The sequence below is a fragment of the Macaca mulatta genome, chromosome 14 (assembly GCF_049350105.2).
Source record: "Macaca mulatta isolate MMU2019108-1 chromosome 14, T2T-MMU8v2.0, whole genome shotgun sequence".
Lineage (NCBI taxonomy): Eukaryota > Metazoa > Chordata > Mammalia > Primates > Cercopithecidae > Macaca > Macaca mulatta.
In genome coordinates this window covers 21,710,115-21,726,830 of record NC_133419.1, presented here as the reverse complement: position 1 = coordinate 21,726,830, position 16,716 = coordinate 21,710,115, and the positions used below count along the sequence as shown (strand labels likewise).

At 42.5% G+C, this 16,716-nt stretch overlaps 1 protein-coding gene across 8 annotated transcripts in view; it reads left to right on the top strand.

Moving 5' to 3' along the window:
- Positions 1 to 8,986: 8,986 nt before the first annotated feature.
- Positions 8,987 to 16,716, top strand: part of ALKBH3 (alkB homolog 3, alpha-ketoglutarate dependent dioxygenase) — a 40,560-nt gene continuing 32,830 nt past the window's right edge. For 2 of the 8 annotated variants that reach the window (XM_015114253.3, XM_077961031.1), the window contains exons 1-5: positions 8,987 to 9,084; positions 10,735 to 10,883; positions 11,235 to 11,338; positions 12,137 to 12,171; positions 14,749 to 14,793. In XM_015114253.3, the coding sequence (XP_014969739.2) occupies positions 10,805 to 10,883; positions 11,235 to 11,338; positions 12,137 to 12,171; positions 14,749 to 14,793 (263 nt within the window). In that variant the 5' untranslated portion in view covers positions 8,987 to 9,084; positions 10,735 to 10,804. 8 annotated transcript variants of the gene reach the window in all.

The window sequence follows — 16,716 nt, the reverse complement described above, 5'->3', positions numbered from 1 at the left end:
GGGTATGAGATAACTGTTGAGTGGGAAGTGATCACCTCTGGAAAACAGAGGGAAAGGGTACAGAGAATGGTGCAGGTACCTGCAAAATGGAACAAAGCATTGTTAAAAATACACATTACTACCAGACGTGGGTGGCTCACGCCTGTAATCCTAACACTTTGGGAGGCTGAGGCAGGCAGATCACCTGAAGTCAGCAGTTCGAGACACAATGAAACCCCGTTTCTACTAAAATACAAAAAATTAGCCAGGTGTGGCGGCCAGGAGGCTGAGGCAGGAGAAATGCTTGAACCCGGGAGGTGGCAGTTGCAGTGAGCCAAGATCGTGCCACTGCACTCCAGCCTGGGTGACAAAGCCAGACTCCATCTCAAAAAAAAAAAAAAAAAAAAAAAAAAAAGCACATTGCTGGGTCCTGCCCCAGACCTACTAACCCAGAATCCTAATGTGCATTTTTAACCCAGAATGTGCATTTTTGCAGCATCCCCTAGTGATTCTCATGCAGTTACCCTTCCAACCACATGCTAAGAAATGCTGGCTTCAAAGTAGCAAGGCAACCAGCAACATCTACTTTAGGAGGGCAGTCTTGGGTGAGGACAAACTAGAGAGAGCAAGAAACACAAGAATGATGGGCTAGGATAGCAAGGACCCAACTCAGAGGCAAATCAGTGATGTACAGAGGCCAACCTGGGGCTCAGAGAGTTAGCCTTTGCGTTCAACTCCTGATGCCGCATTCCTACTGAAACCATCAGGACTCAATCAGGAGACAGAAGCTACATAATCATTTGGACAGAAAAGAATTAGGCTGGGTGTGGTGGCTCACACCTACAATCCTAGCACCGTGGGAGGCCGAGGCGGGTGGATCACTTGAGGTCAGGAATTCAAGACCAGTCTGGCCAACATGGCAAAATCCTGTCTCTACTAAAAATAAAAAATTTAGCTGGGCATGGTGGTGCACACCTCCCAGCTACTTAGGAGGCTGAGGCAGGAGAATTGCTTGAATCCAAGAGGTGGAGGTTGGAGTGAACTGAGATTGCACCACCGTACTGCAGCCTGCCAGCCTGGGTAAAAGAGCGAGACTCTGTCGAAAAGAAAAAAAGAAAGAATTATTAACTGTAATAGGGGGTTACTGACAAAGGGAAAAAGAGAACTCTAAGAACACAAGTGTAAACCAAAAAGTATCCGAGATAGGTCTCCATCAATTTAGACGTTTATTTTTGCCAAGGTTACGAACACATCTGGAAGAAAAGAACATGGAATCACAGAAAGTCTGTGGTCTGTGCCTTTCTCCAAAGATGATTTTTGAGGGCTTTAATAGTTAAAGGGGAAAAGTGGGCTGGAGGGGAAAGAGAGAGGGTCTGGTGATCCACGACACTAGAGAAAAGGAGCAGGTAGGGGAATAGTCAATTATGTATTCATCTTGCACCCAGTAAATTGGCATTTTACATTAGATAGGGTGAACATAGAGGGGCTACCCATGGAGATATTTAACCTAAATCTGTAGCTCTCTGTTGGGGAACAAAAGGAAAGGCAGCTTCTTGCATGACTCAGCTTTGAGCTTTATTTTTCCTTTTGGCAGAGTGAATTAGGGTCCCGAGATTTTATTTTCCTTTCAGACGGTGTAACAGATGCAGGGAACAGCCTCTACCTCTAGTTTGAGGCAGAACAGCGAGGAAGAAACAACTCTGAAACAGCTCCCATCTGCCAGGGTTAAGGATCCAAACCTCACTGGAGGAGACATGGTGGTGTTTTGCTGGATGGCGAAATTTGCTGGCGTGCTGCACCAAGAGAACTCACTGTGGTGCTGGGAAGATGCCCAGAGGAGGTACCGAGCTCTGCTGGCCATGGTGCATGGCAGAGCTGGCTGCAAAGATGTGTTCGTGTCTTAGGGCTGCCATAACAAATTATCACAAATGGGGTGGCTTAAAACAACAAAAATTCATCCTCTCACAGTTCTGGAGGCTGGAAGTCCCAAATCAAGGTATTGGCAGGGATGTGCATTCTACAGGCTCTGGGGGATGATCCTTCTCCACCTTTTCCAGCTTCTGGGGCTCCAGACATTCCTTGGCTTGTGGCAACATCCCTCCAAGCTCTGCTTCCACCTTCACATGGCGTCCTCTCCTGTCTTTCTCTGTCCCTCTGTCTCCAAATCTCCCTCTCTTTATGAGGACAGCAGTCACTGGATTCAGACCTACCCTAATGCACTCTGCCCTCATCTTAATTTGATTGCATCTGGAAAGACCCTACTTCTGAATAAGGTCATGTTCACAGGTTTTGAGTGGACATAAATATGGGGGTGGATATTATTCAATTTAGTACAGAGGAACTCACAGGAACTATGAAAAAGAGCTTCTTCTGGTCAGGAGTTTGAGACCAGACTGGCCATATGGTGAAACCCCATCTCTATTAAAATATGAAAATTAGCCAGGTGTGGTGGTGCACGCCTGTAGTCCCAGCTACAGCGGGAGCTCCCAGCGGGAGGCTGAGGTAGAATCACTTGAACCTGGGAGGCGGAGGATGCAGTGAGCAGAGATCGCACCACTGCACCGCAGCCTGGGCAACAGAACTCATGCCTGTAATCCTAACACTTTGGAAGACAGAGCGAGACTCTGTGAGAGAAAGAAAGAAAAGAAAGAAAGGGAAAGGGAAAGGGAAAAGGAAAAAGGAGCCTTTTCCTCTTTTATAAGGGCTAATTAAAAAAAGTTTTTTAAGAGCCCCTTCCTCCTTCAGGGTCTCTTCAGGACTATTGACTAATGAAGCTTACTATTGAATCAGCTAGCAAGGGAGAAATGTTCCAGTATAACAAGCAGGCAATAAAGGGTGGGTTTGGAGCTGAGAGTGCATAAGGATTGATGATTCACAGAGTCCACTCCTTCAGCTACTCAGTTTCCATATGCACCAGCCTTCTACACACATTTCAACTTCTGTAGGATCAACACAGCATCTCTGTTTCCACCTAACAAGATACAGCTATCCTTCATAGAAGTGAATGTGTTCTCATTGTTTCCCCCCAAATGAACTTCCAACAGTCACCATATCTACTATTGACCGCATTAAATGATCTTCAAATTCAACCATAATCCTACTGAATGTTCTGCTACCTAGAAACTAAATTGTAAATGTAATCTCCAACTACATGCATATAAAATGGAGAGAGAAGAACATGATTTGCATATACAAAGGCACATACATATAACTAGCAAAGAGAAAACATACAAAGCTCAAACAGTCTTTGTTTCTGTTATTGGTTATAACATCACAGGTGGCTTCTTCCACTACTTCTTCCATATTTCCCTTGCCCTTAGCCAGAACCTCAGTTGACTGATTTCTTTACCTGATGGTACAACACAAATCTTCATTCTTAATCCAAGTTATTCATCATTCTGTTGTTTTCTTGTTGCTGCTTTTGTAGTTTTCTTTATGTTTTTTTTTACTGGACACAAAGTACCAGGAGGCACCTGCGAAAATACTTTTGGTTCCAGACATAGTCCTTGTATAAGCACTCCCACCCTGAGGAAGCAGACCTTCAAACCAGCACTGCTCAGTGTTGCTGGGACAGGAAGCAAGTGGGTTAATAATTATATGACTGAAAGGGGTCACTCTCATTTTCCCCTCATTCCCAGCATCATGTATTCTGGTTAAGGGAGAAAGAGCACCATAGTTTGATCTCTGATTCAAAGCATAAACTGCATCCAATAATACAGAACTCTAACCTTTCAGAGGTTGTCTCCTGATTGGGGCCATAACTAAGTCTTCAGTAAGCCATTCCATCTTTCAATTAGCCAAACTGTTTCCAATGGGTGAGAAGTTAAGCCCATTGATGTACTTCCTTTACTGTGAAATGAGTTCCTTGATCAGGGAATACCATGAAGGGGAATAAGACATTTGGTGGGTCCACAGATGGTGTGCTGGCCAAAGCAGTATATACAAGGAAGATAAATAAACCCATATCCAGAATATGAGTATATTCCAGTGAAGATGAATCTCCACCCTATGATGGAAAAGGTCCAATGTAATCAAACTGTTACAAGTGGCTGGATGGTTGCCTGATGAATGGTGACATATGGAGAGCTCAGTATTGGTCTTGGCTATTTGTAGGGTAAGTATGCAGCAGTAGCGTTAGCCAGGCCAACTTTGAGAAAAGGAAGTTCAAATTGTTGAGCCCATGCCTATCCTCCATCCCTGCCACCATGACTACTCTGTTCATGGGCCTATTGGCCCATGCATAACATTACAGGTATAAGCCACCACACCTAGCTCACACATGTCTTACTAAAGCATCTAAAACACTTTCTACCTTCTGTTCACCACATCCTATCAGCACAATGTCATCATTATTGTTGACTAGTGTAATGTTTTGTAGGATGTCAGGATAAGAGGTGGCCCTATACTATGACAGCAGAAGAATTGAGGTATCTCTGAGGCAAGACTATGAGAGTATACTGTTTTCCCTGCCAAGTAAAGGCAGAATGTTCCTTTTTTTTTTTTTTTTAGACAGGATCTCACTCTGTCACCCAGGCTAGAGTGCAGTGGCACAATCTCAGCTCACTGCAACCTCCACCTCCCTGGTTCAAGCAATTCTCCTGCCTCAGCCTCCCGAGTAGCTGGGACTACAGGTGTGCACCACAATGCCTGGCTAATTTTTTGTATTTTTAATAGAGATGGAGCTTCACCATGTTGGTCAGGCTGGTCTTGAACTCCTGACCTCAGGCGATGTGCCTGCCTTGGCCTCCCAAAGTGCTGGGATTACAGGCCTGAGCCACCGCGCCCAGCCAAGGCAGAATGTTTCTTGTAAATTAATATGGAGAAAAAGGCATTAGCTAGGTCAAGAGCTGCATACCAAAGGCAAAAGGTTATGTTAATTGCCTCAGTCAAGATAGCACATGTGGGACAGCAGCTGTATTGGAGTCATGGAGTAACTACCTGATTAAATTTACAACAGCCGACAATCATTCTCCAAGATCCATTTGATTTCTGCACAGGCCAACAGTAAATTAAATGAGAATGAGAATGTGATGGAATTATCATCTGATTCTTTCAAGTCTCTGATTGTGGCATTAATCTTTGCAATTCCTCCAGGAATGCGGTATTGCTAGTCTTTACTATCTTAGTAAGGAGGGGAAGTTCCAGGAGTCTCCATGTAGCCTTTTCTACCAACTGGCCCTCACTCTGTGGGTCAGAGAGTTCAATCTGGGGATTCTGCCAGTGCCAAATATAACTAATCCAACTATAGAGGGTCCCTGACTTATGATGGTTCCATTGATTTTTTGACTTGACGATAGTGGAAGAGTGGTACACATTTAGTACAAACTGTACTTCAGTACAGTATTCAATAAATTACATGATCGATCAACACTTTATTATAAAACAGGCTTTGTGCCAGATTATTTTGCCCAGCTTAGGCTAATGTAAGTGTTCTGAGTATGTTTAGGGCAAGCTAAGCTAAGTTGTGATGTTCCATAGGTTGGGTGTAGCAAATGCATTTTGACCTATGATATTTTCAACTTACAATGGGTTTATCAGAATATAACCTCATCATAAGTCAAGGGAGCATCTGTACACATTCAGGAACTGGGGAAGTAACCACTGGATGGATCTGTGGACAACTGGGTCCATTGTGAGTCAAACTTGAACTAAGATTCCATCTATCACCAGAACATCATGAGCCCTCACTTTCATTCGTGGGCTATAGAGGTGTTCTAGGTTTCTAGGAATTAGTTCAGAGCCATTGCTCAATAAACCCTAAAACACCTGGGTACTTACTTTTCCCCAATGTGTAACCATTTGAGTAAATGGCTGCATTCACTTGGATGAAGGTTTGGAGGAAAATTTACAGTATATACTTGTGTCAATGGTGCAGGGTCCTTCCTCCAAGAGACGTGGCTTCCCTGTCAATCAAGAGGTTTGGGTTTGTGATATGACTTGACTGGAAACTAGGTGAGAGACTATGTCTATCCAGTGTGGCACTCAGGTAAGGTTTTTGGCTACTAGACATAGACTTCTTTTCTGTTAGATAGATCAAACAATTCTCTAGTAGGCTGCCCATCTGTTTCATTCCTAGGGACACCACAGCCACTACCAAAGATCCTTATAGACTAACACATTCTGATTACTGGTATGTCCTGGCTTCTGTATAGGATCGATGTCCCTACCTTTAACAATTAAGTACTGCCACTTGGCCTCATCATCTCCACTAAAACCAGGGAACACAACTCAATGCTGGCATCTTCCATGATCATACCTGGCCTGCAAAGGAGAGCAACCACGGAGCTTTCCAAGGATGCAAGCACTCCCTTGTCTGAAGTATTTCTCAATGCCTTAGAAACAGGAGCATCTTCTGGATCTTGTTGTAGGATATAGTTTTTGTGTTTGTGTCTATTGCATGTGGGTCAAGGTCACATTTGATAAATTCAGTCCAACATCTCTACCCCTCTCGGTCTTTGGGTTCCCTCCTCTACATCATGCCTTGGCATCTCAATAGTATTAACTATAGACTACTGTTGAGTTAAATCTTCAAGAAATCCACCAAAGAAGCTGTTAAAGTCACTTCCAGTTGCATGAGTCAACACAATGTCTGTAAAGGCACTCTAATAAGTGCCTCCATATAATTTGGCCTGATACAGTAATATATACTTCCCTCCTTAGTTTAAAACACTTAGAATCCACTTCCACACATTTCACACATTAGCAAAGTATGTGTAATTAGTATAATTCTTTCAGCGTGCAAACTGTTTTATCCTAGATCATAGTGTGTACCAGCCTACCTGGAACATTAATGAGGTTTGAACCTAGTTAGGGTCTAGTGGCAATGGGGCAGAAGAATGGGAAGTAAATTCTGGCAGGTCTTGTAGAGAATGAGCTTCCCTTTTGAAGTCATCTGCCCCAACTGAGGGCATAGCAGTGTCTTCAAGCAAAGAATGACTAGTCTCCTCAGACTTGGGAGGGCAAGCTACTTCCACTGCCAAGGAAGACTCAGAGTGATGTGGGTGTTCAAGACTGTTTGTTATCTGGGTCTAAGCAGAGTGCTTATTTCAAATTTTGGGATTCCATTCCTTCCCAATTGATGCCTTAACTTTCACAAGAGAAACTAACCTTGTAATTCAGCCCACATGGAGTAGTCAAACACTGTGGGCCACTGTGCACAAAAGAGCCAGCTGAGAGGAGCACACTGGAACCAGACAAAAAGAGCTCCTTCCTCCTCTAAAGTTCCTCCAGCACCCTCCACTGATGAAGCTTACTGCCCATTGAACCAAAAGGCAAGGGAGAAACCTTCCAATATTGCAAGCAGGGTAGTGAAGGGTGGATTTGGAATAGAGACTCAATAGGTTGAAAACTGGCAACACACTTCGCCGTCATTCCTTCTCCCATGGTCTCTATCACCAACTCCTGATAAAAACCCAAATACTACAAATAGAAATAAGAAAATCAAGACCCTAATGAGAATGCCAAGACCATTAAGAACATCTAATACTATATACTCGCATTGTCTAGGGTAACCAACCATCTCAGTTTTCCCAGGACTGTCCTGGCTTTAGCACTTAAAGTCCTGTGTCCTGGGAAACTCCTCAGGCCCATTCAAACCAGAACAATTTGTCTTTCTACATGAGTCCTAGAGGTTTTCAAAAATTTTGTGCACCAGAATCACTTGGGTATTTGTTAAAAACGCAGGTGATTCTGGAAAAAAAAAAAAAAGCGATGATTTCAGATGCAAGTAAATCATGGATTGATTTTTGAGAAATACACTACTTAGAGGCTGAAGAGGTGTTAATCACTACTTTTAGGAACTCCTCAATCCAGACTTCTTTGTCTTCTTTCAACAATCATTGAAAAGAAAGAAATGACATCTTTTAGAAGATACAGCCAAAGTTCCTGAGCCAGAAGCAGACACTGACAAATTAGTTGATGGGGGAAAAAAACTGTAATCTAGCCTTAGCATTTTCTCTTCTTTCAGCTCTAGGATAAATCATTTTTTCCTTCAGTGTCACAAAGTATAACAAATAATAATGAGTGCTGTGAAACTGGATTTGATAGTAGCAACAATATAGGTACATTAATGAGGTGTACCTGTAATGAGCTTCCTGCAGGTAAACACTCATACCAGGCTTATTTTAAAGATTTCCACAGTGACTATACTTTGGCAGATCTTAGATAATGACTTGCATAAAACAGTCAATTCAGTGCTACTTTTGCTATTTTCATACTGTAAAGTACATGGTTTAACATGACCACTTTAAAGATGTTTCTCATGAGCTCAAATGGGGTGAGCTCTTTTTCATTTTTTTGAGTTTTTGTTGTGTTCCAGGCATTGTGCTATATTCTTTAAATGCATTATCTCACTTAATCCTCCCAACTAGAGCGATACCCATTTAACAGAGGCAGAGTACTTGCCCTAGATTATACACCTAGTAAATGGTGGTGTCTGGACCAAAAAGTAGGTCTGTTCACTCAAGCAAAATTTGCTTAGCACTGGAGAGCGCCAAGGCGAATTAAGGCGTGGTCCTATGCCCTGCTGTAAATTCTGTGTTCGGAGGCGTGCACAGGCTGCAATAGGAACACAAAGGAGGCTCATCTCAGGCTCTCCGTGACTTTTAGGATAAAATGCAAATCCTTTTGCCTAGCACATTATAACCAGGTCCCCTAAACTCCTCTCCCTTTATCTAGCCCCGCAGGGACCCGGTCGCTCTTTTTGCCACAAAGATGCCGATGCTTGAACATCTCCAGTTTCGAGGAACTCACGTAGGAGACACGCCTTCACTTCCATCTTTGCCAAACCCCGACCCCTTCACACCGCTCCACCGCACTGTCAATCCCTGTCCGCTGCAACCCCTGTCCCTCATCAGCGTCTTCGGTGATTAGGCCCTTCAGGCGCGGGGGATGTGGGACTACCCGGACTGAGGACGGTGCACCGGAAGTAGCGGCGGCGCTGCGTAACGTCGAGAGGAAGTGCCTGACGCCGCGGCCTGTAATTGGGAGTTGCTGGAGTCGGTGCTTCACTCTTAAGGTTCCGACCACAGACTGCGGAGTGGGTACCTCGCTACGAGGGGTGCCCCAAGTCCTAGCGGGTTTGGACTGGCGCGCCCGGCTCTGCCCGTAAGTGCGCGTTTCCGACTTACTGCTGGGTGCGCGGGGCTGGGGGTGTGAGGACCACCCCTGAAGTCTCTTCCCGGGCGACCTCCGGGGCCTCATTCTAGGTCTCCTGGAAGAGAAGGATCTAAATTAGGAAAAGGAAGTACCCTTAGCCAGGACCAAGCTCTTCCACCTGCGGAGCTCGCTTAGTCTGCACCTCAACCGTGCAGAAAGTGACTCCCTGTTTACTGAGGAAAAACTGGGGTTCAGAAAGGTGCAGTCATTTGTTGTGGGCCTAGCAGCTGGGAAGTGACAGATCTGGATTCAAAGCGAGTTCTGGCTGGCGCCAGAGTCCTTGTCCTTTACAGCACTGGTTCTCAAGCTCTGTGTGCATTAAGAACTCCTGGGTTGAGGGTGGCGTTAGGTAACAAATTCTGGGACTCTTCAAGTTGAGTAGGTCTGGGATGGGGCTCTGGAATCTGTATTTTCGACAGTTGTTCCCTGACCAATAACATATGGCTCCCGAGTGAACGGAGCAAGAAGGTGAGCAAGTTGTATCCTCTGCGGGGATTGTAGGTAATTGTGTTACGCTTTTAGGGCCTCAAGTGAGAGAACATGTCAAACGGGAGCTTCTGGGATTGAAGAATTGGTATTTGATTGTCATTAACTCTTCTGGGCAGATGGCAGCCTCTGTGGTCTCCCCACCTATTAAATGAAATGAATTACATGCTTATCACCTGGGGGAACTCGTGAAATACACAGATTCCTGGACCTGGCTCAGCTCTACTGAGTCAGACGAGGTGGGAGATGGGACCTGGAAATCTATAGGCTAAGCAAGCTATTAATATAAAATGAGCTTTTACCTTTGAGAACTTGAGGTGTGAAGCTTTCTTAGGTAGAAGCATAAAGAAATAGATTACAGATTTGGAACATGTGGCTTGAATTTCCTTGTTGTTTTGGTAGCAGTACGTGCTTCTGTATTTGCTGTAGGCTAAACTTACTGGTACAACTGTCAAATTAGTATTATTAGCCATTATGAGGTGGATTTATCAGTTAGCTGGAGACAGGAATTTAATAAAAGTTGAATGTTAATCTACCTATCGTTGATTTCCTGAGTGACTTTGGGTATATCACTAAACTTTGCGGTCCACATACATACCTGTATAGTGTCAAATCTTACATTGCTTGTTTTAAAGACAAATACCTGTATCCATCCTAAATCAGATTTTCTGGAGGTGGACCGTAGGTGTTTTGAACAAACTTCCAGGGAAGTTTGATGCAGCTGGTGATAATGCAATATATGCCTGGAAACAGTCTTAGCCTATTTCTCAATGTCCATGTAGGTGAAAATGGGAATAGTACAATTTCCTTATATTCTACTCTTGGGGAATATTAAGAGGAATGTGGTTTGTGATAGGTCCTGATTTTAGAATTTCTTAAAATGCACTTTCTTGTGAAAGAAACAAAAGTACTATAATAAGATTACAAAAGGTAAATGCTAAAGCCAGCAGCCCCAAATGACTTAGGCTTCTTGATTGAAATGCTGCGATGACAGAAACTTATTTTACGTAGAGGCTGTATTGCTGTTGAGAGTCTTCTACCTGAAATTAATTATGCCTTAGGAGTAATTGTTCACAATCGTAACTAAAACCACTGTTTTGTTTTAATAAACAGATACCATGGAGTAGTTTGAAGCAGAAACAAAATCTCCCAAAAGCTCGGAGCAGAAGCCTTTTTGGTCAACATGGAGGAAAAAAGACGGCGAGCTCGAGTTCAGGGAGCCTGGGCTGCCCCTGCTAAGAGCCAGGCCATTGCTCAGCCAGGCAAGAATCTGTAGGGATTTTGTGTGTGTGTGGATATGGACAACTCTCATTCTCTTTTATTTATATCCTTTTGGTTTATAATGGACTTCCATTTCAATTGATGTCAAGGAATTGTTTAAATGTGGCTGAAATGTTGTCTGTTTTGTTGATGGTGAGCTAAGGGTGGGTCTTTAGTGTTCCTCATATTTAGTCCACACCCTCAAACCTTTCAGTGTCTTCTGTTGACTTTACCAGTTAGTTTCTACATGTCATAGAGATCATCTCCAAGTGGGCTTTGTTGGCTCTTGCTCTGTAGAAGGTGCTGAGAACAGACTTTCCCCTGGTTTGAGGCTGTCCCCTCTCTTGCTTCAGCTACCACTGCTAAGAGCCATCTCTACCAGAAGCCTGGCCAGACCTGGAAGAACAAAGAGCATCATCTCTCTGACAGAGAGTTTGTGTTCAAAGAACCTCAGCAGGTAAATTCTTGGTTTTTTTCTTCAATAGTGACAAAAATTTGCTTTAAAAAGTGATATTCACACAGTGGACACTCAAATAAATAATGACTGAATAAATTCACTAATAGCAGAGCAGAAGAACTATAATAATAATGAAATGCGGAGTATTTCAGTTCCTTTCTATGTCTGGGGATTCTTCGTAGTCTGCTTCTAGTTTATGGTCACATGTTATTCCCGTATTTTTGGCAAGGAGGTTACACCATAATGAGAGCCTGCTTGCATTTGTTATTTGAGCTCCAGCAGTTCTAAGACTGTGCTGTCTTCAGTGCTGTTGCACTTCAACGTCTTTGGAATTAGATTAAAATTTCAGTTATTACAGCAAAATGCCTGATTTTTTAGCCCTTTTTTCCCATGAGGAAAAATGTAAGAAACAGTGAAGATTTACTTTTTAATAATGTGGAAAAGTTAAAAAGTTGGGTATCTTGCCACAGTAACAACTGTATAAATTACTATTGAAACTCCTTATTTTATAGCATATTTCCTATTTTAAAAAAGATTATTGTCAAGATTTTTCCAGAGCTGCTGGCTGCTAGGAAAATTTATTCTATTAATAATTGTATCTTCTTTTACCGTCTACTAGCAAATGTGAAGTAGTTTTAAGAAGAGCAGAGACAAGGATCCTGGTGGGTTAGTGAGAAGTTGGAATAGAAAAGAGATAGTTTTTAACTTTATTTTGACCAGAAATGGGAATATATGGTAAGTCAGTATCTGTGAGGATTAAGAACATTCCAGAAGTAAGATCCGCCTATTTCCTTGCAGGTAGTACGTAGAGCTCCCGAGCCACGAGTGATTGAGTAAGTAATTTGCTGTCTTCCTGTAATTGTTGCCCACAGTGAAATGAAGAGACTGGAATCTTTCCTTACTGTTTTTTCTATCTGGAAGAGAATGGCCCAATAAGTGTCTTAATTTTAGTCTGGGATATTCCCATCTCAAATGTCTTTAAACTTGATCTTTTGAGAAGACTTTCTGAATTTGCTGATGGTATGGAAAATGCAACAAAGATAGCCATATGTTAAACTTTGACTCGTGTAGATTTCCTGGCCCTATTTCACTGATATCGGTAGACAGTAAGCTAAACCTCTCAGGCAGAGACAGAGAGGGATTTTTCCTGAGTCATTGAAGCATGGTTCTTTGAGAAGCCATTAATTGCCATTTTACTAGCAATGCTGTGAAAGCTGCTAGTGCTGTAGATGAGCTTACAGTCCATTTATTAAAACCATGTAATTATTCCAGAACAGTTTAAATGATAGTAAACATTCTTCTTATATTGATCTGTGTCTAAATGTTCTTGTCCAAAGTTAGTGAGAGATGCTTTGACTCCTCTTTTTATGCTTGTCAGCTTTCATCTGATGTAGATAAATTGTCAGTAGAAACTATTCTTTTATCTTAGCAAATTAGCATTATATAAATGTTCTTGCCCATGATCAATCTGTTTGTTATGCTGTTTGACTGCTTGCAGATTGGCTTGTATATATTAGAAAAAGTCACAGGCTAGTTCTAATAGTCTTTGGTTGTTTATTATTTTTTAGTTTTTTGGAACAGGCTGTCACTCTGTTAGGCTGGAGTGTAGTGGCATAATCAAAACTCACTGTAGCCTCCATCTTCTAGGCTCAAGTGATCCTCCCACCTCAGCCTCCCGAGTAGCTGGGCCCACAGGCGCACACCGCCATGCTTTGCTCATTTTTTAAAAAATTTTTTGTAGAGATGAGATCTCCCTATGTTGCCTGGGCTGGTCTCGAATTCCTGGGCTCAAATGATCCTCCCACCTCAGCCTCCCAAAGTGCTGATATTGCAGGGATGAGCTACCATGCCAGGCCTTGGTTGTTTTTAAAAAAAACAAGTGTGTTAGTGGCTTCATTGGTGATAAGGAGAATAAACAAAACCATGAAACATGTTGTAAGCTACAGATGCGACATTTGGCCCACCCAAAACTGGCAATTGTCAGAGAAAAAGGACAGAACTCATTCCTACTTGGTCCTGGAATCTGTTAATTCTGGTTATCTAAAGTTTGCTAGGTTAAAAAAAAAAAAAAAGCTGGAAATGTCTTCGTGAGCCATTTCTGAATGTGGGCCAAAAATATATCATATTGAAACACTGTGTTCTCTGTATACTCGGAAACTTTATAGACAATGCATGTAGAAAATGTAGTAAATATGTGTGACAGCTATGCCTACATTTTGACTGAAAGGCACTCATACATCTACTTAAAAGCCTAGCTCAGATCATGAACCACTAACTCCCATGACAGAAGGTGATGTGAAAAGTGCCCCTTCGCATTATTCTCTATAACGTATCTCTCTCTCAGAAGGATCTGACACAATTGTCTTGATATACCTATCCAGTCTGTGTCACTTTTCTCATTATGGGCCTCACCACCTGGCAGTTCTGCAACAGCTTTATACATTTTCACATTTGATTAAATTCAGTAAACCTTTATTGCCCATCTGCTATGTGCAGACACTGGGAAACAATAACCTACCTATTCTTTGCACCTCAGGACTCCACTGTCTAGTAAATGAAATAGACATTTAATCAGATAAATTGTAATCTTGTACATCATGAAAAAATAGACTGTATCTAAGGTCTAGTGGTAACACAGAGGATGAGAGGTTAATATTATTTGCCTGGATTAAAGGTCAGGAAAAGTTTAAAAGAGGTGATGCTGAAGCCAGGATTTTTGAAAGGTGAATTAGAGTTTTCCACTAGACCATAACCGAAGGCGGATTGGTTTGGGGGTGCTGGTTGATGGGTTGGCATTCCAGCATATTGAAAAACATGGAGTTAGAAACATAGTAGTGTATTCAGGAGATTCCAAGCAGTTGATTGCTGCTAGAGGATCATGAGTTTATGGGAGCTGTCAGAAGATAGAGCTGCATTATGAGGACCTTGAATGCAGTTTTGGGGTGCCATTGGAGGATTTTAATCAGAAGAGGAACCTCATCAGATGTATATTTTTGAAAGCAACAGAAGGCCAGAGCCCTGAGATGTGCTTGCTGCCTGTTAAATGTATCCCCTATTCCACATTCTCCAGAGCAGTGCTCTATTTGACCCCTCTTTGGGCAATAGATTCCTGGACCATATCTGCCTCAATTATGGGTAGAATAAAAGAGGTAGAATCAGAATTGATTTTATCCCAGTTTTTGTGTCCATGGCCTGATCCTGTCACAGTTCCATTCCCAGTGTCATTAATGATATACCATGATCTTGCCCTTTATCTCAGTGGTAGAAGAAGGTGGAGATTATGCCTCTCTCATAATTAAATGACTTTGGTGAGCCAGGACTTTGGCAGTTAGGAAGGATAACTCTTCACTGGGTAGAGCATATTGTTTTGCTTCAAACTAACAAGTCTGTTTCCTTTGTTTCTTTAGCAGAGAGGGTGTGTATGAAATCAGCCTGTCACCCACAGGTGTATCTAGGTAAGCGAATCCTCACAAGAAGTGACTGTCATTATCACTGAGTTATAGTCTCTTAAAATAGTTTACTCCCCTAGATAAAGGAAATGTGGTACATATACATTATGGAATACTATGCAGCCATTAAAAGGAATGAAAGCATGTCCTTTGCAGGAACATGGACGGAGCTAGAGACCTTTATCCTCAGTAAACTAACGTGGGAACAGAAAACCAAATACTGCATGTTCTCACTTGTAAGTGGGAGCCAAATGTTGAGAACACAGGGACACATAGAGGGGAACAATAGACACTGGGGCTTGTCGGAGGGTGGAGGGTGGGAGGAGGGAGAGGAACAGGAAAAATAACTAATGGGCACTACGCTTAACACCTGCATGATGAAATAATCTGTACAACAAACCCCTATGACACAAGCATACCTATATAACAAACCTGCACATGTACCCCAAACTTAAAGTTTAAAAAAGTCTACTCCCTTGTTGCAAATAGGTAACTTCTGCCCCTTAAATTCTTGGGGGGCAAAAATTTGATAGTATCTCCTTTTTATATAATATTTCTAGCATCAAAACATTTTCAGATATAGTTCCAAATCTTTCTGTCAGATATCATAGCTATTACTTCCCCAGTTTTTTAGATGAGGAAATGAGACCTAGGAAGATTGAATATTTTTTCTTTTTTCTTTTCAAGACAGAGTTTTGCTCTTGTTAGCCCAGGCTGGAGTGCAATGGTGCTGTCCCGGCTCACTGCAACCTCCGCCTCCTAGGTTCAAGAGATTCTCCTGCCTCAGCCTCCCAAGTAGCTGGGATTACAGGCATGTGTCACCAAGCCCAGCTAATTTTTTTGTATTTTTAGTAGAGACGGGATTTCACCATGTTGGTCAGGCTGGTCTCAACTCCTGACCTCAGCTAATCCACCTGCCTCAGCCTCCCAATGTGCTGGGATTACAGGTGTGAGCCACCGTGCCTGGCCTGAATATTTTTTCTTAATGCCACATAGTAACTTGATATTAGAGTTGGGTCTAGCCTGGACTTAGGTGCTGTGAGTGCTACGTTATATTATTATTGTATTTCATGTGTATTACATATTATATATTATTGAATATAATATTACATATTCCTACACTAGGGTAAATTTCTTTTTTTGTTGTCTTTTTGTTTTTGAAACAGAGTCTGGCTCTGTCGCCCAGTCTAGGGTGCAGTGGCACGATCTCGGCTCACTGCAACCTCTGCCTCCTGGGCTCAAGCCACCCTCCCACTTCAGTGTCTGAGTAGCTGGGACTACAGGTGTGTGCCACCACACCTGGCTAATTTTTGTATTTTTTTTTTGGTAGTGATGGGGTTTCATCATATTGCCCAGGCTGGCCTTGAACTCCTGGGCTCAAGTGATCTGCCCACCTTGGCCTCCCAAAGTGTTGGGATTACAGGTGTGAGCCACCATACCTGGCCTAGGGTAGATTTCAGTAGTTAAACATATACTATTTAGGGTATATTAGGCATTAGTCATTGTTTTAAAAACATTTAAAAACATTGAAACATTAAAATCACCTTAATGCTTGAGTATACTAATTGTAATAAAATAATGAGACATTTAAAACAAATATATTAGAACTTACACATCTAAATGAATTTCTTTTTTTTTTGTTTTTTTGTTTTTTTGGTTTTTTTTGAGATGGAGTCTCTCTCTGTCCCCCAGGCTGGAATGCAGTGGTGCGATCTCGGCTCACTGCAAGCTCCACCTCCGGGGTTCACACCATTCTCCTGCCTCAGCCTCTCAAGTAGCTGGGACTACAGGCGCCCCCCATCACGCCCGGCTAATTTTTTGTATTTTTAGTAAAGACAGGGTTTCACTGTGTTAGCCAGGATGGTCTTGATCTCCTGACCTCGTGATCCACCCGCCTTGGCCTCCCAAAGTGCTGGGATTAACAGGCGT